The 23,650-nt window shown below is 42.7% G+C and overlaps 1 protein-coding gene across 1 annotated transcript in view; it reads right to left on the bottom strand.

Moving 5' to 3' along the window:
• Positions 1 to 23,650, bottom strand: part of LOC126336794 (mRNA (2'-O-methyladenosine-N(6)-)-methyltransferase) — a 144,678-nt gene that overhangs the window by 39,175 nt on the left and 81,853 nt on the right. Inside the window, exon 9 of the mRNA XM_050000818.1 lies at positions 14,414 to 14,592. Within this exon, the coding sequence (XP_049856775.1) occupies positions 14,414 to 14,592 (179 nt within the window). The remainder of the gene's footprint in view (positions 1 to 14,413; positions 14,593 to 23,650) is intronic.

The raw sequence follows: 23,650 nt of genomic DNA, 5'->3' as shown, positions 1-23,650 counted from the left end.
AACATGCACAGTTCACGCATACATGACTGCCAACTCTGCCAGCTTGGGCCAGAATACAACTATCACATGTCATGGAAGCAACAGTCTGGAGGGGGTGAAGAAGGGGAAAGAATAGCAGTGTACTGATGGGGTGCAAGAGGAGCACAGACTGGCAGAGGTGCAGGGACTAGAATGCCAGCAGATTCCTATATAGCAACAGGTTTCCCCATCTCCCTGCCCCACAAACTCCTAATGTTGTGCCTGTTGGCATTCTAGTCCCTGGACACACTACCAGACATCACCGCTCCGCCATCTTTAATGACCTCATTGTAGTGGGGCCATTAAACACAAATCATCTCCTCCTCTTCCCTCCCCCCACCCACCCATGTACTTCTATCCTTTCCCCTTCCCTACTGTCTCCAGACTGCTGATTCCATCCCAAGTGATAGTCGCATTCTTGTCCGAGCTGCTTGAGTTGGCAGTCATCTGTGCATGAATGAGCTTGCTTGTGTGAATGAATGGTGTGTGTGTGTCTCTTTTTCTGATGAAGGCTGTGGCCAAAAGCTTACGTGTAAGTACCTTTCAATTGTGCCTGTCTGCAACTTAAAGTGTCATCTTTACAGTAAGTAGCCACCTATCTTTTCATACATTGTTCACTTTTAATTTACACTGGCATTTTAATAGCTAATCTTTTCATCTTTGCTTTTAGGTGCTTTGCGATGTCATTTCTTTTTCAATGTTCCCATAGTCTTAGAGTGTGATTATCTAATTTTAGTTATAGTAATCAGTCTGCCAGTACTGATTTCCCTAGAGTTCACTAATCTTACAAATGGATGCTGGGTCTTTGAGATTGTCAGAGGAGCCTATGATTCCTATTTAAAAATCACCATTAACTCACGGAATGAATCTTTTATAGCGAGTCTTGGAACCAGATTGATTACATTTACAGATGAGTTGTGGGAGAAAGAGGCAGCTGACTGTTAATATCTCTATTCAGGTAGCTACATGAAGGGGTAGAACATCGCAAGAAAATGCACATATATGGCAACAGAAGATTCAGAGGATGGGCTCATTGGTATCCTTCTGACAGACTTAAACTACAGTTCCATGTATGGACTCTTCGGACTCAACGTAAAGGCAGGGAGAACTAATGGCTCTTGATTTGTATTTCTCTGTTGCTGTTAACTATTTTGACGTGTGTATTCCAGTGGTGTTGTTGGCAGTAAAACTAATACTGTACAGAAATCAGTTCTTTTGTTTTGTTTCGTTTTGTTTTAGGGCACAAAAAACAACTCAGGTCATATGCGCCCAAGTCAAAACTATAGAACTCAAAGACAAAGAGGAGTTAAGAAACGGCTATACCTCCGTCCCAATTGACATAATAGAAGACACTAAAAACAGGCACGTGGAAAAAGGGCTAAAAAAGATACCATACAGAAATGGGGGTCCGAGGCTAAAAATTAAATGGCCTTCGCCATACTGCTTTGGCGGATAAAAAGTAAAACACAGTCGACTGCTTGCGCATAATTTGCTAAAATGGCCAATAACTAAGACAGCAAACACAAGTGGGAACGTAAACGGTTAAAAAACGTGCATTCCATCAGGAAGTGGCAGATAGTTAAAATTTGGGCACAATGTGTACAAAGTGGTGGGGTAAAACCACTTATTAAATGAAGATGGCTAAAAAGGCAGTGCCTAGTTAAAATGACCTCTTCCCGGCAGTAGGACTGAGAGGAGGGCGTCCAAGACACTGGCTGAGGCTTAATAATTCTGAGTTTATTCCCATGAAGGGAGGACCAATGGTGATGCCAAAGGGACATCACCTCCTGACAGATGGCAACATAGAGATCATTGGAAGGAATATAGGAACTAGTGGGCTGAGGTACGAGGACTGCAGCCTTGACAGCATCACAGCCTTGTTTCTTAGCAGACCGAGATGACCAGGAACCCACAGAAACATCACACTGGCTCCACCAAGAGCAAGCAAGTGACAATTTTCCAGGACATGCTGCACTAAGGGATGGGCAGTGTACAGCGCTGCACTAAGGGATGGGCAGTGTACAGCGCACATAGACTTATGATGCTGAGTGAGTCTGAGCAGAGAAAACAAGTGAAAAGGCTGTGTTCCCAGATGTAGTCCATGACGTGATACAGGGAGACAAGCTCAGCTTTAAATACTGAGCAGTGTGCTGGAAGCCGATATCGAAAGACACGGGTGCCAACAACGAAGGCACACCCAACTCCACGGGCAGTCCCAGAGCCATCAGTGTATACAGAGGTACTATTGCGAAGTTCCATGCGAAGATCATCAAACTGAAGCCAATAGACCGAAGCTGGAGTAGTGTCCTTAGGAAGCGAATGAAGGCCAATGTTAACATGGGCTGCTCCACGAAGCCAAGGTGGTGAAGGGTTCACACCCACTGGGAAAGGTGCAGGTAGTGTGAAGTTAAGCCGCCGTAGCAAGTGCCAAAGTGGACTCCAGGAGGTAACAGAGAAGAGGGATGTGCCCCATATTGGCAATCAAAGGAATCATCAAAGAAAGAGGCATAGGATGGGTGGCCACACATGGCAGACAAACGGCATGCATACCTGCTAAGGAGGAAGTCACGGCGGTAGGGCAGTGGTAGTTCAGCAGCTTCAGCATACAGACTCTCAACTGGGCTAATGTAAGAGGCACCCATGGCCAAACGGATGCCACGATGGAGGATAGTGTAGAGACGGTGTAAGAGGGATGGACATGCAGATGCATAAATAAAGCACTCATAGTCGAGTTTCGAACGGACTAGTGGCCGGTACAAATGCAGGAGGGTGGTTTGCTTGGCACCCCAGGAAGTACCACTGAGGACATGTAGGACGTTGAGGAACCACGTACAGCGGGCTGCCAGGTAAGACACACAGGAAGACCAAGTGAGTTTCCTATTGAGCAGAGAAGGGAAGGGTATCACCCAAGCTTCCTCCGGTTGTTTCTGATGGAGGAAGGCAGGGTGACAGTGGGAAGAGCTGGAAACTTCGAAAAATGGCAGCCTGAAGTGTTGGAGATAGCAATAGAGTTCCCAATGACATCGTCTGCTGCTGTCAGGCCGAAAATTGGGGAATTGATCTTGGTCCCAGAGAGTCGATGGAAGTTGGCCCACATGACAGAGGAAGGGGTAGAATTGTTCAAAGAACTAGTGAATGAAATCCAGCTATCTCTTCTGCTATCCCGAAGAACGTGATGACAATTTGCACTCGTCTGTTTATAATGAATGCAGTTTGCCATCGTAGGATAATGGTTAAAAACACGGAGAGCACTTTGCCATGCACGAATCACATCAAGGCATGCTTCAGTCCACCAAGGGACTGGAACATGACATGGTAAAGAGGAAATACGAGGAATGGAATGTTATGCAGCAGTAAGGATGACGTTTGTGAAATATTCCACCTGGTCATCACAAGTGGGGAAATCTTGTTCTTCGAAGGTTGCCAGGGAGGAGTAAAGTTATCAGTCAGCCTTAGTAAGCTGCCATTTGGGTGTGCATGCGAATGGGGTAGGAGTCAGCAAACGGGTAGCACATGGGAAATGGTCACTCGAGTAGGTGTCGGAAAGAATGGACCACTCAAGATGAGGCGCATGCTGGGCAGTGTAGAAGGACAGGTCCAAATGGGAATAGGTATGTGAGGAGTCCGAAAGGAAAGTGGGTGCTCCAGTGTTGAGGCAGAAGAGGTTAAGTTGGTTAGAAAGGTCAGCCAAGAGGGCACCTCTCTGGCAGGTCCTGGGAGAACCTCAAAGGGGATGATGCACATTAAAGTCACCGAGTAGCAAAAATGGGGGAGGTACCTGATAACATTGAATGACACAGGTACGTACAGAGGGAAAAAGTCAGGTGGAGAAGGAAAAGGCGAACTGTAACAGCTTGAAGATGGGTAGTCAGGGAGATGGACTGACTACAAACTTCATCCCATATGAGCAGCATGACGCCCCCATGAGATGGAATGTTGACCTGGGGGGAAGGTCAAAACGAATCGGGAAGAAATTGGAAAGCTCAACGAGGTCATGAGGGCACACTTTTGTTTCCTGAAGTCAGAGTACAAGGAGCCACTATGATGCTAAAAGCAGCCATAAATCCTCTTTGTGGGACTAAAGGCCATGAACATTCCATTGGAGGAGAGTCATGATGAGGAAGAGATGTAAGCGTGTCACCTCAGTGGCTGCCGAGTGACAGCTGGTGCACAGTTGCTACTACAGGGAACAGAAGCAGGGGGATCCTGCTCCATGGGGTCCACAGAAGCCGAGAGACAGTGCAGAGTTGCTACTACAGGGCACATAAGCAGGAGGTTCCTACGCGCCATGGGGTTTTCACAGAAGCCGAGTGACAGCCAGTGCAGAGTCACTACTACAGGGCACAGAAGCAAAAGGATCATGCTGCATGGGGTCCATAGAAACATCCGCTTGCTTGTATGGTCGGTCTGTGGAGTCGAACACTGAAACACGGTTGGTGGTGCGCACCAGCGACATGGAGGCCAGCCGGGCTAAGGTATCACGTGGCAACATCATCGAAGAGGATCTTCAAGTTGGCGAAAGAGAAGACACTTTGCCTATGGTGGACTTCTTCGAGCCTTTCTGCTTAGAGGAAGATTCAGGTGTCGTTTGGCTGGAGGGACGAAGGAAGGCTTCATAGGAGTACTGCTTCTGTCCTTTTTGGCCAACCGGTTGTGAAGCCGGTGGCTTTGCTCCTCGAGGTGAGAGTTTGATGCCTTGTTGCGGTCACATCAGCGTGGCTATGTCCTTCATGGAGCGAGGGGTAACAAGAACCGAATTATAAGTGCCAGACAGGAGAACACAGGGTTTGCGACTGGCCAGTAACTTGTGAGCGACTGGGTATGGCACTTTTTTTCTTTACCCGGATCTCTTGGACAGCCTGCTCATAAAAATACATGGGACAATCCTGGGGAAAAGAAGTGGATAATTGCCCTCATGTGCATCCCTACCACAGGTTAAACATTTGGCTGGGTGTTGACAAAACATTCTAGTGTGGTTGAAATGACGGCATTGGTAGCAGTATATCGGGTTTAGAATGTATAGCTGGACTGTGATAATTTCATAACCTGCATTGATCTTGGACAGAAGCACAAATCTATCAAAGGTGAGAAAAAAAGAGTGCGAGTGGGCACTAAGGAGGAATCTACCTTTTTCATTTCACGATGGACGGCAACGACAACCTGATCAGAGAGGTAAGATTGGATTTCAGCCTCAGTTAGACCGTCAAGCAAGCAGCCTGGTGTAAATTACACCACAGGAAGAATTCAAAGTTCTATAGGCCTCGACACAAACAGAGTAGCCATGGAGAAGGGAGGCAGCAAGCAGTTGTTGCACATGAGAATCAGAAGTAGTCTCCAAAAGCAAAGTGCAATAGGGTAAATGAGAGCAAGATTTCACAGGGCTGGCAATTGCATCAACACCTTTCTGAATAATTACGGATTTATCATGGTGAAGGACTGGCCATCTTCAGTAAGACCACAAGGAACCGTGGTGCAGCAGGAAGGGTCTTTGGATTATTAGCCTCATAACATTTACGTTTCGTAGATGTTGAATGGGAAGATTACTGACTCATTGTGAGAAAATCCCCCATGATTGTCAGTGTCTCCAATGGTACGCTACTTCCAACTGGGGGCCCCCTTCACAAGGGAGCACAAATACCATAACATTTACGTTTCGTAGATGTTGATTGGGAAGATTACTGACTCATTGCGAGAAAATCCCCCATGATTGTCAGTGTCTCCAATGGTACACTACTACCAACTGTAGACCCCCTTCACAAGGGAGCACACCCACCTTAGGTCATGTTCACACCTCCCAAATACCTAACAGGGGAACCAATTGGAAATTTGGGAAGGTTGCAGCTCAGGCAATTGCCCCTCCCTGGGCCTGGCCTGTACCAGGGGGTACATGTGAATCCTGCCTGTCGACCTGGGACTGGGAAATACGCATTACCGGTTACATATCAGATCTGCGGGCCGGCCTTCAGGAGTGCACAGGGAGGAAGAAGAAAAAGAGAAACCTCAAATGCCAAAACGGAGGAACAAGAGGAGAAGGGAAACAAAGAAATGAAAAGGGAGTGAGTTGGGGTTGGGTTGTTTGTGGAAAGAGACCAGATAGCAAGGTCATCGGTCTCATTGGATTAGGGAAGGATGGGGAAGGACGTCGGCCATGCCCTTTCAAAGGAACCATCCCGGCATTGGCCTGGAGCGATTTAGGGAAATCACGGAAAACCTAAATCAGGATGGCCTGACGCGGGATTGAACCGTCGTCCTCCCGAATGCGAGTCCAGTGTGCTAGCCACTGTGCCACCTCCTCGGTGAAAAAGGAGTGAAACAACAAAGGTGAGGCTGTTCTTACGTCAGTGACAGACAATGCAGAACATTCCCAATAACATCCCAGACATGTTCCCCAAAGGAGGGGAAAAAGAACACCAGGAGGATAGACATGCAGCACAGAAAGGAAGAAGTGCGGCAAAGGCTGGGGTCCCATGGTAGCCAAGCACGAACCTGCCAAAGAGTGGCAAGCCCCCTGGGGGGAAATCAGTTGTGAGCATCATTTTCTGATAGCTGGTAATGCAGTCTTGTTAGTATGATATCAGTATGATGGATACCTTTCTGATAACCAACAGATTGCACTGGCATCTGCTGCAACATAGTGACTCTGTTTGTGTAACTAGACAGAGTATTGATTTGGGCATGTTGACTCAACACCAACCTCAACACAGTCTGTGCTTTGCCACTTGGAACTGGAACAATGATATGCTCTTCTCTGCACTATCCCACTCAATTATAGTATGGAATACTAGGAACAACAGCTGGTGTTACTTTTCTAACATTCTTACTCAATCACAGTGGTGCTTAAAAACTCTACAAGGTGTGCAAACAACAATGGTAGTACCACATTATGCTGATGCAAGACGTGGTAACAGAACAAAATTTTATTTGCTGAGTGTATAACCATATGGCAAACAAATACCTATATGAGGATGGCTCACTGATCACTGCTCACTAAATAAACAAGCAGTTGAGCTGCAAACAGGCTGTTAGGGGAGGTTGATTACCTGTTGAGTTTCCAGGCAGAATCTGGTAAAAACCAGTGTCCTCCCAAAACACGCACACACTCACAGTTCTGAGGAGTTTTCCAGAAATTCTGCATGGTACGTTTGAATATTTTATTTCGGTTGTTCCACTGTGATACATGTACCTTTGTGAACTTATCATTTCTGAGAACACATGCTGTTACAGCTTGATTACCTGTAAATACCACATTAATGTAATAAATGCTGAAAATGATGTCAGTCATCCTCAATGCATTTGCAGTACGTGTAACGACATTCCTCTCAACAGAGAGAAGTCGCCTTCTGTAATGTTTGCACATGCATTGACAATGCGCTGACACGTGTTGTTAGGCATTGTCGGTGGATCATGAAGGCAAATATCCTTCAACTTTCCACACAGAAAGAAATCTGGGATGTCGGATCCGGTGAACGTGCGGGCTATGGTACAGTGCTTCGACGACCAATCCACCTGTCATGAAATATGCTATTCAATATCGCTTCAATCGCATGCGAGCTATGTGCCGGACATCGCCATTCTGTCATGTACTGAAACATCTTGTAGTAACATCGGTAGAACATTACGTAGGAAATCAGCATGCATTGCACCATTTAGATTGCCATCGATAAAATGTTGGCCAATTATCCTTCCTCCCATAATGCCGCACCATACATTAACCCGCCAAGGTCACTGATGTTCCACTTGTCACAGCCATTGTGAATTTTCCATTGCCCAATAGTGCATATTATGCTGGTTTACATTACCGCTGTTGGTGAATGACGCTTCATCGCTAAATAGAATGTGTGCAAAAAATCTGTCATTGTCCCCATAATTTCTCTTGTGCCCAGTGGCAGAACTGTACATGACGTTCAAAGTCGTCACTATGCAATTCCTGGTGCATAGAAATATGGTACAGGTGCAATCAATGTTGATGTAGCATTCTCAACACCTTTTGAGATTACCGATTCTCGCAATTTGTCTGCTACTGGTGTGCAGATTAGCCGCGACAGCAGCTAAAACACCTACTTGGGCATCATCATTTGTTGCAGGTCGTGCTTCACGTTTCACATGTGGCTGAACACTTCCTGTTTCCTTAAGTGACGTAACTATCCGGTGAACGGTCCAGACATTTGGATGATATCATCCAGGATACCAAGCAGCATATATAGGACACGCCTGTCAGGCATTTTGATCACAATAGCCATACATCAACACGATATCGACCTTTTCGCAATTGATAAACGATACATTTTAACATGGATAATGTACAGGGTGTTTCAAAAATGACCGGTATATTTGAAACGGCAATACAAACTAAACAAGCAGCGATAGAAATACACTGTTTGTTGCAATATGCTTGGGACAACAGTACATTTTCAGGCAGACAAACTTTCGAAATTACAGTAGTTACAATTGTCAACAACAGATGGCGCTGCGGTCTGGGAAACTCTATAGTACGATATTTTCCACATATCCACCATGCGTAGCAATAATATGGCGTAGTCTCTGAATGAAATTACCCAAAAACTTTGACAACGTGTCTGGCGGAATGGCTTCACATGCAGATGAGATGTACTGCTTCAGCTGTTCAATTGTTTCTGGATTCTGGCGGTACACCTGGTCTTTCAAGTGTCCCCACAGAAAGACATCACAGGTGTTCATGTCTGGCGAATAGGGAGGCCAATCCACGCCGCCTCCTGTATGTTTCGGATAGCCCAAAGCAATCACACAATCATCGAAATATTCATTCAGGAAATTAAAGACGTCGGCCGTGCGATGTGGCTGGGAACCATCTTGCATAAACCACGAGGTGTTCGCAGTGTCTTCTAAGGCAGTTTGTACCGCCACAAATTCACGAGGAATGTCCAAATAGCATGATGCAGTAATCGTTTCGGATCTGAAAAATGGGCCAATGATTCCTTTGGAAGAAATGGCGGCCCAGACCAGTACATTTTCAGGATGCAGGGACGATGGGACTGCAACATGGGGCTTTTCGGTTCCCCATATGCGCCAGTTCTGTTTATTGACGAAGCCATCCAGGTAAAAATAAGCTTCGTCAGTAAACCAAATGCTGCCCACATGCATATCGCCGTCATCAATCCTGTGCACTATATCGTTAGCGAATGTCTCTCGCGCAGCAATGGTAGCGGCGCTGAGGGGTTGCCGCGTTTGAATTTTGTATGGATAGAGGTGTAAACTCTGGCGCATGAGACGATACGTGGACGTTGGCGTCATTTGGACTGCAGCTGCAACACGGCGAATGGAATCCCGAGGCCGCTGTTGGATCACCTGCTCCACTAGCTGCGCGTTGCCCTCTGTGGTTGCCGTACGCGGTCGCCCTACCTTTCCAGCACGTTCATCCGTCACGTTCCCAGTCCGTTGAAATTTTTCAAACAGATCCTTTATTGTATCGCTTTTCGGTCCTTTGGTTACATTAAACCTCCGTTGAAAACTTCGTCTTGTTGCAACAGCACTGTGTTCTAGGCGGTGGAATTCCAACACCAGAAAAATCCTCTGTTCTAAGGAATAAACCATGTTGTCCACAGCACACTTGCACGTTGTGAACAGCACACGCTTACAGCAGAAAGACGACGTACAGAATGGCGCACCCACAGACTGCATTGTCTTCTATATCTTTCACATCACTTGCAGCGCCATCTGTTGTTGAAAATTGTAACTACTGTAATTTCGAAAGATTGTCCGCCTGAAAATGTACTGTTGTCCCAAGCATATTGCAACAAACGGTGTATTTCTATCGCTGCTCGTTTAGTTTTTATTGCCGTTTCAAATATACCGGTCATTTTTGAAACACCCTGTATCACGAAGCAAATACCATTCTGCACTGGCGGAATGTTACTTGATACCACGTACTTATATGTTTGTGACTATTACAGCACCATCTATCACAAAGCGAAAAAAGAGGTCCAGTTACAACATTCATATTTCTTTACATACTACACGAATATGTAATAAAAAATGGGGGTTCCTATTTTAAAAAACACAGTTGATATCCGTTTGACCTATGGTAGCGCCATCTAACGGGCCAACCATAGCGCCTTCTGGTTTCCCCCTTCAAGCTAGACGAGTTTCGTTCTTTGTAGTTTTTTCATTTGATGCTTATTTCGTGAGAAATTTGGCCTGAAGTGTTTCCATTGTAGGGATTGAGAGAAAGGGAGTAGGCATTTCACAAATCCAACATGGTTAAATCTGGGTGTAGAGCTTAAGAGGAAGCCAGCGGACAGTACTGAAACTTCTGTGGGGTTGAGGATTTTGGTGGAAAGGTTAACAAAAATGATCCAGCATTGTTTCAACTCTGGATTGAGTGGAATGTTGCTAGGGAGTTTTGGAGGATGTGGCAAGTTGGAAAGGTCAGCTAGGCAGGGTCTGGGTGCAATGTGGGGTTGATGAGGAGGAACATTGTAGTAGGATAAGGGTTGGGTGGTGCCCCAAGCCAGCAGTGGAATGTCAACAGGTTGGATTATTTAATGGGGATGGTGTCTGGAACACTCTTCCAGGAGCTGGAAAGAAAGACCCTGACCAAATCATTCTACCTGCAGACAAGGGTTCCGCCAATGTTGTTATGAAGTGCAGTGACTGCCACATCTTATTGTGATTCTTCCACCTATAGATTCTGCCAGAGTGCTCCCATCTCGGAAATGTCCAACATTACTTCCAATCCATGCTTAAAGCCATATGCCCTTCCCAGAACCCAATCCTTGAATCCATTCCTCCTCACCCCTATGACACCCTGTACACACATTCAACATGCTTCCAAAAATCCACAAACACAACCATCCTGGATACCCCATTGTAGAACAAAAGCAACAATCCTGGAAACCCCACTGTAGCTGGTTACTGAGACCCAACTGAAAGAATTTCGGGCCTCATTGACTAACACCTCCAACTAACTGCCCAAAATCTAGCCTCCCGTGGCAAAGATACCAACCACTTCCTTCACTGACTCTCCACCATCCCTACCCCTATCCCTTTACCTTCTGCATCCTTACTAATCACTGTTGACATCATTTCCCTATAAACTAACATCCCTCCTGTCTATGGTCTCGCCGTTACATCTTCCAGTGTCCTTCAGACTCTAAATCAACTACATCATTTGTAATACATCTTACTAACTTTATGCTGACACACAACTACTTCTCCTTTGAAGGGAATGTATTCAAATAAAACTGAGTCACAGCCTTGGAAATATGCATGGCACCCTCCTTCGCCCACCTGTTTATGGGCCACCTAGAGGAAACCTTCCTGGCCTCCTAAACCACTAAACCCCCAGTATGGTTCAGGTCTATCAAAGATATCTTCATGATCTGAACTCAGGGCCAACACACTATCCTCATTCCTTCACAAGCCCAACACCGTCTCTCCCATTTGCTTCATCTGGTCCTCCTGACCCCAGTGTTTCACCTTCCTGGATATTGTCTTCCACCTCTCTGATGGCTCCATCCACACATCTGTGCACATTAAACCCACCAACAACAGTACCTGTATTTTGATAGCCACCATCCCTTTCAAACCAAAAAATCCGTCCCATATAGCCTGGCCACTTGAGGGTAGGATATCTACAGTGACGTCCGCAGCTCTTGGTCGAGTGGCTAGCATTGCTGCCTCTGGATCATGGGGTCCCGGGTTAGATTCCCAGCCGGGTTGGGGATTTTCTCTGCTCAGGGACTGGGTGTTTGAGTCGTCATCGTTGTCGTCGTCGTCGTCGTCATCATCATTCATGACAGTAGATAGATTGGACTGTGTAAAAAATTGGAACTTTTTACAGGCACTGATGACCACGCAGTTGAGTGCCCCACAAACCATCATGTCTGCAGTGATAAGAACTCCCTTGCCCTCATGCTGGTCTTGCAAACACCTTGACAGACAGACACTATTCCCCAGCCACAGACTGCAAACAGATTTCCTGTGCCATACCCCCCACACAGCCCCAATCCTCCCCCACCCCCAAGGACCAGCTAAAAAGGAGCACCATCTTCTTCATCCAATACCACCTCAGAGTAGAACAAATGAAACACATCCTTTGTCAGGGTTTTGATTATCTATCATCATGCCCTGAAATGAGGGGCATCCTACCCAAGATCCTTCCCACCCCTCCCAACCAACCTACACAATGTCTTAGTCCATCCCCATGCCACTCCCAATTCCAGCCCCTTGCCACAGGGCTCAAATCCCTGTGAAAGATACAGATGCAGACTTTCTCTTTCCACCCAACAAGCACTTCCTATTCTAGCCCTGTCACAGGCTTACCCAACTCCATCATGGGCTGGATCACCATGAAAGCAGCTATGTAATATACCAGCTCTGCTCCAATCATTGGGCAGCTTTTTATATTGGTATGACTATCAACGAGTTGTGCACCTGGATGAATAGTCACTTCCAAACTATGGCACAACTTGCAACTGAACATAACATGTTTGATTTGCGCCACAACACAGGCCATCTGTATCCTGACCCACCAGCTTTTCTGAACTGCAGAAATGGGACTTAACTCTTAGAAAACATACTTGACTCAGAGATTATCCTGACCTCAACCTATCATAACCTACTGCTTTCATACACTCCGCCTATGTTTCTCTCCTCCCTCTCCCACCCTCATTCTCTCACCACCTCCATTGTGCGCTGCTCTCTGCCAATGCACCTACCGATCTTTACCTCTTCTCTGCTCCTCTCCCTTTCTGTTCCTCCCTCCCCCATTGCACCTGTCAGCTTTGTCCTGCCGCCATCTAGTTCTTCCATGCTGTGCCACACAGCACTCTTCTTCCACCCTACCCCCTCAATTGTAACATGCTCTCTCTTCTCCTGGCCCCCCCCCCCCCCCCACTCTCTCCTTTCCTCAGAGCGCTTTCCTCAGTGCAACAGCTGCATTCTTGCCGGAGACAGCAGTCAGTCATATGTGTGTGTGTGTGTGTGTGTGTGTGTGTGTGTGTGTGTGTGTGATGCGCGCATGTTGTTTCTTTTCTGAAGACGGCTTCAGCTGAAAACTCATTTACAAGTATTTTTGTTGTGCCTGTTTGCAACTCAACATGTAACCTTTAAAGTGTATTTATACATCCATGCACCTTGCGGCTAGTCACTGTGCAACTGCGCTTATCCCACACGCAAGTAGATGCATAGGTGTAGGTGCAAGCCTCTTCCTGAACATGTGCATGTGAGTGATTCCTTTCACGCCTATGTTCACAGTGGGCACCTCTTCTTCCGTATGAGGCAAGCTACAGTTGTGTGGCAACTGGCTGCAAGGTGCACAAGTGTAAACACACCTTTACAGTGAATAGCAATCTATCCTTTTCATACTGTTGTTGACATTTAATTATATGTGATACATCTGCCCCAATATTATTGTCATAGAAGCATGGTACAAAGTTGACGTGTAGTGGGTGGACTGAGTGAGGAAGATGTTCATACATAACTTTCAAAAGCTGTAACCCCCACCACACTTAGTCACATGCTGATGCTAGTATTTGGGAAAAAAATTAATTATTAATAACTTATGTAATCATACATCTTCAGAACTAGTGCTTATAATAATATTTTTTTTAAATAATTTAGTATCAGGACTGAAACACTGAAGAACCAGTTGTTTTTCCCCTGAAAATTTCATTTTACACTTCTGGGAATAATTACCCTCAGGTCGAGAACAGCTGATGTACTGTATTATGCTGTAGCAGGTGTGTAACTCTTGTCTATGTGACTCAACACATGGGAGGACCTTTTTAACCTCTGGAGTAACTCAGAAGCAGAAGCGACCATTATCTCTATGCCCTTCATACTGCATGGTTATTGTGAACAACCAACAGCCTTTTCATATTTCCATGACAATGATGCAGTAGTCTACACACTTTCAACGGGATTCTAGTCCGGAGAGAGTACTGGCCACGGTATTCCTACACATTGTGGTGTTGTAATGTCAGCCAACTAATTTCTACACGAAAAAGATTAACATCTACAAAAATGATACAATCTGCATAGTGTCACCAGATCACAACAAAAGGTTAATAGAAAGCTCTTTCCCATACCTTTCATCTGTCAATGATTTGTTTGCGGTGACATGGAGCTGTAAGCCAGTATTGAAATATTTAAAGACTAGCCTGTGATTATTACTAGTGTCTCTTCTCACTCCACATTTTTATATCACTAATCTAATATTCTCTACCACCACTTGCTGTCATGTTTCACTAATTATTTTACTTACACAAAACAGCAATGCCTCAAAACAACATTACTTACTTTTGAATACAAGGTGTTTTCTCTTCTCTATAAAATCTGTTATTGACATAACACATAAGATACCTATAAAATATGAAAGTAAATATCAGTTTTAAATAAACAACATGTAAAACTGTACCAGCTTTTGTAAGTGGGCTGCATTAATCGTTACTGTTTCCATATGGTAACGCAGCAAAGCCTGGTCTCTTTCCAGCAAATAATCTATCTGTGGGAGACGAGAGCATGGTGGCGTTGCGAACTGCACTGGATAGCACCATACTTTTCGCAAATTTGCTACCTGCACCGGAGCAATTACCTCTGGAAAAAAAAGAAAACATTTTTTGTAAGTTTTACAATAAGTAGTAATTTAATATTAATTATTTTAGCTTACACTCTAAATTTTTATTCATTTGTCACTCTGCAGCGGGAGAGGAAGTCCAAATTTTCAAATAATTCATTTTCCTGACTCATCTATGAAAAAGTTCTTGTGGATAAATGTGAGAAAAATAAAATCAAACAATGGAAAATCCAGGATGAGATGTAACAATATTGTAAAAAGGAAAGTTGCTACTCACTATATAGCGGATGTGCTGAGTTGCAGATAGGCACAACAAAAATACTGTTCCAAATATTGCTTTCGGCCAGTAAGACCCTCGTCAAAATTAGACTACAAACACACACATACACAATCATGCAAATGCAGCTCACACACACACACACACACACACACACACACACACACACACACACACACGACTGCAGTCTCAGGCAACTGAGACTCCAGTCATGATAGTGTGAGAGATGTCTGTGTGTGTGTGTGTGTGTGATCTAATTTTGATGAAGGCCTTGCTGGCTGAAAGCTATATTTGTGACAGTACTTTTTATTGTTCCTTTCTGCGACTCAACTTCTCTGCTATATGGTGAGTAGCAATTTTCCTTTTCACAATGTTATGAGAAAAACAATAACATTTGAACTTCACAAAGGAAGTTGCAAGAACACCAAATAGCTAAGGAAACAAGAGCAATCGGAAAATAAAATGTTTTCATCCATACCAAAAAAAGAAGTTTGTTTGGGGGCGGGGGCCTAGACAAACTAAGAGAAAAAAATGTAATGATATAAGCGGTACAGGAGATCAGATTCACAGATGAATGTTGTTTTGAATCAGTAGCCATTAGAATATTCAAAGGAAAACCTGGCAAAAGAGTCACAAAAAAATACCACATCTAGGCACTTTCTTTATTGTCAACAAGAAAATGATCGATTCATTCTTGGATTTCTCTTCAAGTTGTGGAAGAATGTCAACACTGTCTTTCAAATCTATGAATAAAGCTTTTACGATATTAAAATTCCATGCTCCCACAAATGAATCAAACAAAACCGAATCAGAATCAGTGGACAAAATTTGGGAAAAACTTGAAGAAACAATTGACAAAGTTCCAAAACACCATTCCATAATTTTGATGAGCGATTTTAATGCACAAATTGGTAGAGAAAAAAAAAAGTATAAGCAATTTGTTGGTGACTAACCTGCACATAAAAGAACCAATAAAAATGGTGAGCGACTAATTCATATTTGTAAGAACTGTGATCTTCTTTTAAAATCCACAGCCTTCAAGTGTCTACCTCAAAAAGCCAAAACTTGGAAACACCCTAACGCAATGTTTGGAGAATTCCAGCTACACCATGTAGCTATTTCTAAAAAATCCACCAGGGAAATTTTCAGTGTTAAAGTTTTGAGGAATGCCAACATTCATTCTGATCATTACTTGTCTCTGATCATAATGAATACCATCCCAGACAGCCAAAAGAACCTTTCCAACACTTCAAGAAAAAACAGACCTCCAAAATTAGATATAAGTAAACTGAAAGACGTCAACAACAAATTTACAGAAACTCTACACAGAAAACCAAATAAAACGACTGGACAGAATTAAGGAACCCATGGTACTATCAGCCACTGAAACTATACTGACCAATGAAAAATATAAACACCCATGGTGGAACGAAGACTGTAATGAAGCAACTGAAAAGCGAAGACAGGCTTGGACAAAATGGAATAGCAAGAAAACCTCCAAAAATCACAAAAACTTCTTGAAGCTTAGGAAAGATACATCAAAAGTATTGAGAACAACTAAGAGATTCTTCAACAAAAACCAAATCGATGAAATAGAAGTAAATTTTAGAAGACATCACACTCGGGGAATTTTATAAAGCCTTTAAATCAAAACTATTGAAGTTTAAACGTCTTACATTACATATAAGAGGACTCGATGGAAAACTAAATTTGAATGACAAATCATGTGCTGCAGCTTTTGGAAATTACTTTTCATCCGTACTGAATGCTGAAAATCCAAATGAAAAGCTTTATTTCTATCCTACTGCTCCTCCTGCAGATAGTCCCCCTCCCACATTAGATGAAATCAAGAAAACTATACAAAGCTTGAAAAATAACAAATCTGGAGGTAAAGATCGCATCTTGGCTGAAATGTGGAAATACGCAGCTCATGATACAATAAAACATTTCCATGATATTACAGTGAAAATTTTGGAAACTGAAATTCTACCTCCAGATTGGGCAGTAGCAATTATTCACCCACTTCATAAAAAAGGTGATAAGAGTGATCTGAATAATTACCAAGGAATCTCTTTGCTACCAACGACGTACAAGATCTTTTCCAGACTGTTGTTAAACAGAGCTGAATCAGTCTTAGATCAACAATTGGGTGAATATCAAGTTGGTTCAGGACATCAAGATCCTGTGCAGAGCAGATCCATAACCTGAAATCTGTTATATCATACACTAAATCAAGATCAATAATGTTCATTGTGACCTATGTCGGCTTTCAAAAAGCGTATGACTCAATTGATCAAGAAACAATAAAGAAACCCTTAATTTGGTATATATAGGAAAACAATCAACCTGATAAGCACCACTTTAAGTAACACAGTGTCAAGTTCAGAGGTGAACAATCAGAACCATTTGAAATCTGTAAGGGGCGAGACAAGGTAACCCGCTCTCTCCATTGCTTTTCAATTGTGTCCTGGAAAAGATAGTCAGGGAGTGGAAAACAACCGTACCGCCATGTTATGGGATTCAAATTGGACACAAAAGAAATGGCCTCAGTGGAAACTGTTTGGCTTCACTCATTGCAAATAATATTGACGAAACTAAGGTTCAAGTGTCCAGCCTACAATCAATTGCTGCTAAGACTGGCCTAAAAATAGCCTTTAACAAAACTGAATTCATCACAAACATCAAACATGCTCCTCCTCATATTAAAATACAAGAAAAAATCAAGCAGGCGAAGAAATTTAAATATCTTGGAGAAATAATTACACGTAACAGTTCATAAAATGCAGTTGTAGAAAGAAGGTGCCTACCATCTGTGCAAAGACTTATACAAAAGCAAAAGCCTGTCTTTAAACCTAAAATTTTGTAATTATAACACCATAATTAGACCATCAGCTTTGTATCTATCAGAGTGTTTAAACATGATGAAGAAAGGACCACAACGAAAACTTGAAATAAAAGACCAGAAAATTTTGACGAAAATCCTTGGCCCTATCAAAGAAAATGGAGAATTTCGCCGAAGACACAACTGTGAATTATACGAACATACAGAAGATGTTGTTACCAGCATGAGAAAGCAGAGAATGGTGTTTTTTGGTCATCTGGAAAGAATGAACCTGCAAAGACTTACTCATCACATACATTCATCAATTTCAAAAACAAAATCATATTCAAACTGGGCAAGCCAAGTTAAAAAGGATTTACAGGAAGCTGAAATTTCATTCAATGACATTCAGGATCGAGAAGTTTCAGAGAAAAAGTCAACATTACTAAAAACCTTATTTCGCTTACTACGCCAGTTCAACATCCTGCCTGCAAATGGTCAAAACAGAGAAAAGCATTTATTACGATGGCACCAAAGTTGTTAAGAAAAGGCCAACACATTCTGGGATGAATTTTAAAATAATCTAGAGAGATCCATCCACATGATGAGCTGACAGTGGTTTTCAACTAGGTAACCCTTGGGACCCAGCCCAGAGTGTGCCTAAAGTACAAGAACAGCCTGTAAGAATATCCACTCATGCCATGCTAACTAAGGAGCCGGGATTATGTAGATGCATCTCCTCCACATTAGTAGCATCCTAACGCTCAGGGTGGCAACACAGAGACTGAGCATCTCAGCTTGTGTCCTGAACTTGCACTACTTCTTTCATCTTGCCAGTAGTGCCACACTTGGTTACCACAGTTCTAAGATCGACAACAGAAGAAAGGCCAGACACAAGGATTGTAAGAAGAGAGCAACAAGTCAACTTGCTGTAATACTGGATCATTTGAACAATGCCATCCAGCTCTGCGGAGTACCCAAGTACATTTAAAAATGAAACTTTTGTATGTGCGGATGGATATGTGTGTGTGTGCAAGTGTACACCTGTCCTTTTTTCCCCCTAAGGGAAGTCTTTCCACTCCCGGGATTGGAATGACTCCCTTCCCTCTCCCTTAAAACCCACATCCTTTCGTCTTTCCCTCTCCTTCCCTCTTTCCTGAAGAAGCAACCATCGGTTGCGAAAGCTAGTAATTGTGTGTGTGTGTTTGTGTGTTTTGTTCATTGTGCCTGTCTGCTGGCGCTTTCCCGCTTGGTAAGTCTTGGAATCTTTGTTTTTGATATATATATAAGAAGGAACATTTTATAAGATCAAAATTTTATGCACTATGACTTAAGGGAATGGTTTCACACCTGCCTATAAATGTACATAAGTAGAAGCATTCTGCAAAATCTGAATTTTGCGAATTTAGAATAACTTACTTGTAGCTGTGGTATATGACACCTTGATTGAATATGTGAAGTTGTTAGTCATATGTGATGTAGAGTGAGAGAAATCTATTAGTTTCAGGAATGTGGTGGCCAGCTTGGATAGGCAGACTTGGCTTGCAGACACATGGTCCGGAAATCACAACAGTTGATTCTTCTGGAGTTACATATGCTACAGAGGATAAGAATAAACTCATTAAGAAAAGTCTTGTCCATTGATGAACTTATAAAATGGACAGTGAAAGCAGTGGCATACCAACATCTGAAAAAATAGCACAGGTATACTGCAGAAGAGAAGAGAAGGGTTGTAAAGGCTGATCAACTGTGTTTAGTGTGTCACTGTGATTTTGCAAGAAATGGCCAGTGAGTCTGCCACAGAAAGTACAAGACTAACATCAGAGTAATGACCCAAGTTTCAAAAATTTTTTTTGAGCGTCACATTCTTACAACAAAGGCATAGTAATGATATACGCCCTGTTGGCAATTGACAACATTTTCCAACAGTCACATTCACAGGCAAAAAATTCACCTTATTTCTGATGTTTCCCCTCAACAATTCGGAAATCATTGCCACCTGTTTGAGTTCACAAAGTTATTTATGGCAATGAAGTGTACATGGTACTGGTCACAAGATGGGGCCTTGTAATGGTGTAGGAGGCAGGAGGCCTGCTCAAGCACCACACTGCAAAACATTGTTTTCAGCCCAAGCACAGCTGCAATTCAGAATGCAGATGACTTTGTAAGAGTGGTGAAGTCATAAACATAAACAGTCTTCATTCTGTTGCCCAAAGTGGAAGCTAACAAATTCCACCCGCACAAGAAAGGTCCAACAAGGGTACTCTGATGAAAGAAATCCAAGAGACATGTATGGACTTAAGTTACGGGTAAAGTTACACAGCACAACCTTAAGGAGTAAGAAAGAAGAAATTTCATATATCCAAACAATATCTCAGAAACAGCAGGAGAATATTCAAATTCACAACCTACATAAGAGGTGTTTGTGGCCTGGGTGTATATTGTGACTGGTAGATTGCAGAAGTTATAGTTGTGATTTAAATGAAATTATCATGAAGTTTGTGCTACAACATGTACAGGCTGCAGGATATAGTTTTCCAGCTACGAGGCAGCAACACTACCTCCAGCGCTCACTTTCAGTAGGTACACTAGTTCCCTTTGGTTCTCCAGGAAGGCATCATCAATATCAAACGAGGATACTGACTCAGCTGAACATTTATTTAATTAATTTAATTGCAAATTTTGGTTCTGAGTGAAGTGCACAAATGACCAATTGTTTGTAAGTGTACCTCTTGAAATATGGATATGTGTTTTGAGGCTTTTAATATTCAAGAATTGAAATGCTTTGTCAAATAAGACTAGATTTTCATTTCATGACACTGAAATCTGAGAATATGGCAATGAAAACTAGTTCAATGCATGGCATTGTTAAACTGGAAAGCATAAGTACTTCTGTGCAAAAAATGTAGTACTGTATGATAATATATATATGTAGTTGTTGTTGTTGTCTTCAGTCCTGAGACTGGTTTGATGCAGCTCTCCATGCTACTCTATCCTGTGCAAGTTTCTTCATCTCCCAGTACCTACTGCAACCTACATCCTTCTGAATCTGCTTAGTGTATTCATCTATGGTCTCCCTCTACGATTTTTACCCTCCACGCTGCCCTCCAATGCTAAATTTGTGATCCCTTGATGCCTCAAAACATGACCTACTAACCGATCCCTTCTTCTAGTCAAGTTGTGCCACAAACTTCTCTTCTCCCCAATCCTATTCAATACCTCCTCATTAGTTATGTGATCTATCCACCTTATCTTCAGCATTCTTCTGTAGCACCACATTTCGAAAGCTTCTATTCTCTTCTTGTCCAAACTAGTTATCGTCCCATGTTTCACTTCCATGCATGGCTACACTCCAAACAAATACTTTCAGAAACAACTTCCTGAAACCTAAATCTATATTCGATGTTAACAAATTTCTCTTCTTCAGAAACGCTTTCCTGGCCATTGCCAGTCTACATTTAATATCCTCTCTACTTCGACCATCATCAGTTATTTTACTTCCTAAATAGCAAAACTCCTTTACTACTTTAAGTGTCTCATTTCCTAATCTAATTCCCTCAGCATCACCTGATTTAATTTGACTACATTCCACTATCCTCGTTTTGCTTTTGTTGATGTTCATCTTATATCCTCCTTTCAAGACACTGTCCATTCCGTTCAACTGCTCTTCCAAGTCCTTTGCCGTCTCTGACAGAATTACAATGTCATCGGCGAACCTCAAAGTTTTTACTTCTTCTCCATGAATTTTAATACCTACTCCAAATTTTTCTTTTGTTTCCTTTACTGCTTGCTCAATATACAGATTGAATAACATCGGGGAGAGGCTACAACCCTGTCTCACTCCTTTCCCAACCACTGCCTCCCTTTCATGCCCCTCGACTCTAATAACTGCCATCTGGTTTCTGTACAAATTGTAAATAGTCTTTCACTTCCTGTATTTTACCCCTGCCACTTTCAGAATTTGAAAGAAGAGTATTCCAGTCAACATTGTCAAAAGCTTTCTCTAAGTCTACAAATGCTAGAAACGTAGGTTTGCCTTTTCTTAATCTTTCTTCTAAGATAAGTCGTAAGGTCAGTATTGCCTCACGTGTTCCAACATTTCTACGGAATCCAAACTGATCCTCCCCAAGGTCCGCATCTACCAGTTTTTCCATTCGTCTGTAAAGAATTCGCGTTAGTATTCTGCAGCTGTGACTTATTAAACTGATAGTTCGGTAATTTTCACACCTGTCAGCACCTGCTTTCTTTGGGATTGGAATTATTATATTCTTCTTGAAGTTTGACGGTATTTCGCCTGTCTCATACATCTTGCTCACCAGATGGTAGAGTTTTGTCAGGACTGCCTCTCCCAAGGCTGTCAGTAGTTCCAATGGAATGTTGTTTCGACTTAAGGTCTTTCAGTGCTCTGTCAAACTCTTCATGCAGTATCTTATCTCCCATTTCGTCTTCATCTACACCCTCTTCCATTTCCATAATATTGTCCTCAAGTACATCGCCCTTGTATAAACCTTCTATATACTCCTTCCACCTTTCTGCCTTCCCTTCTTTGCTTAGAACTGGGTTGCCATCTGAGTTCTTGATATTCATACACATGGTTCTCTTCCCTCCAAAGGTCTCTTTAATTTTCCTGTAGGCAGTATCTATCTTACCCCTAGTGAGATAAGCTTCTACATCCTTACATTTGTCCTCTAGCCATCTCTGCTTAGCCATTTTGCACTTCCTGTCGATCTCATTTTTGAGACATTTGTATTCCTTTTTGCCTGCTTCATTTACTGCCTTTTTATATTTTCTCCTTTCATCAATTAAATTCAATATTTCTTCTGTTACCAAAGGATTTCTAGCAGCCCTCGTCTTTTTACCTACTTCATCTTCTGCTGCCTTCACTACTTCATCCCTCAGAGCTACCCATTCTTCTTCTACTGTATTTCTTTCCCCCATTCCTGTCAATTGTTCCCTTATGCTCTCCTTGAAACTCTGTACAACCTCTGGTTCTTTCAGCTTATCCAGATCCCATGTCCTTAAATTCTCATCTTTTTGCAATTTCTTCAGTTTTAATCTACAGTTCATAACCAATAGATTGTGGTCAGAGTCCACATCTGCCTCTGGAAATGTCCTACAATTTAAAACCTGATTCCTAAATCTCTGTCTTATCATAATATAATCTATCTGATACCTTTTAGTATCTCCAGGATTCTTCCATGTATACAACCTTCTTTTATGATTCTTGCAGCAAGTGTTAGCTATGATTAAGTTATGCTCTGTGCAAAATTCTACCAGACGGCTTCCTCTTTCATTTCTTTGTCCCAATCCATAATCACCTACTATGTTTCCTTCTCTCCTTTTTCCTACTGACGAATTCCAGTCACCCATGACTATTAAATTTTCGTCTCCCTTCACTACCTGAATAATTTCTTTTATCTCATAATACATTTCATCAATTTCTTCATCATCTGCAGAGATAGTTGGCATATAAACTTGTACTACTGTAGTAGGCATGGGCTTTGTGTCTATCTTGGCCACAATAATGTGTTCACTATGCTGTTTGTAGTAGCTTACCCACACTCCTATTTTTTAATTCATTATTAAACGTACTCCTGCATTACCCCTATTTGATTTTGTATTTATAATCCAGTATTACCTGACCAAAAGTCTTGTTCCTCCTGCCACCGAACTTCACTAATTCCCACTATATCTAACTTTAACCTATCCATTTCCCTTTTTAAATTTTCTAACCTACCTGTCCGATTAAGGGATCTGACATTGCACGCTCCGATCCGTACAATGCCAGTTTTCTTTCTCCTGATAACGACATCCTCCTGAGTAGTCACCGCCCGGAGATTCGAATGGGGGACTATTTTACCTCCGGAACATTTTACCCAAGAGGACGCCATCATCATTTAACCATTCAGTATAGCTGCATGCCCTCGGGAAAAATTACGGCTGTAGTTTCCCCTTGTTTTCAGCCGTTCGCAGTACCAGC

This window comes from Schistocerca gregaria, chromosome 2 (genome assembly GCF_023897955.1).
Source record: "Schistocerca gregaria isolate iqSchGreg1 chromosome 2, iqSchGreg1.2, whole genome shotgun sequence".
NCBI lineage: Eukaryota > Metazoa > Arthropoda > Insecta > Orthoptera > Acrididae > Schistocerca > Schistocerca gregaria.
Note: the sequence above shows the minus strand (reverse complement) of the source record. Positions and strands in the feature narration are given on the sequence as shown.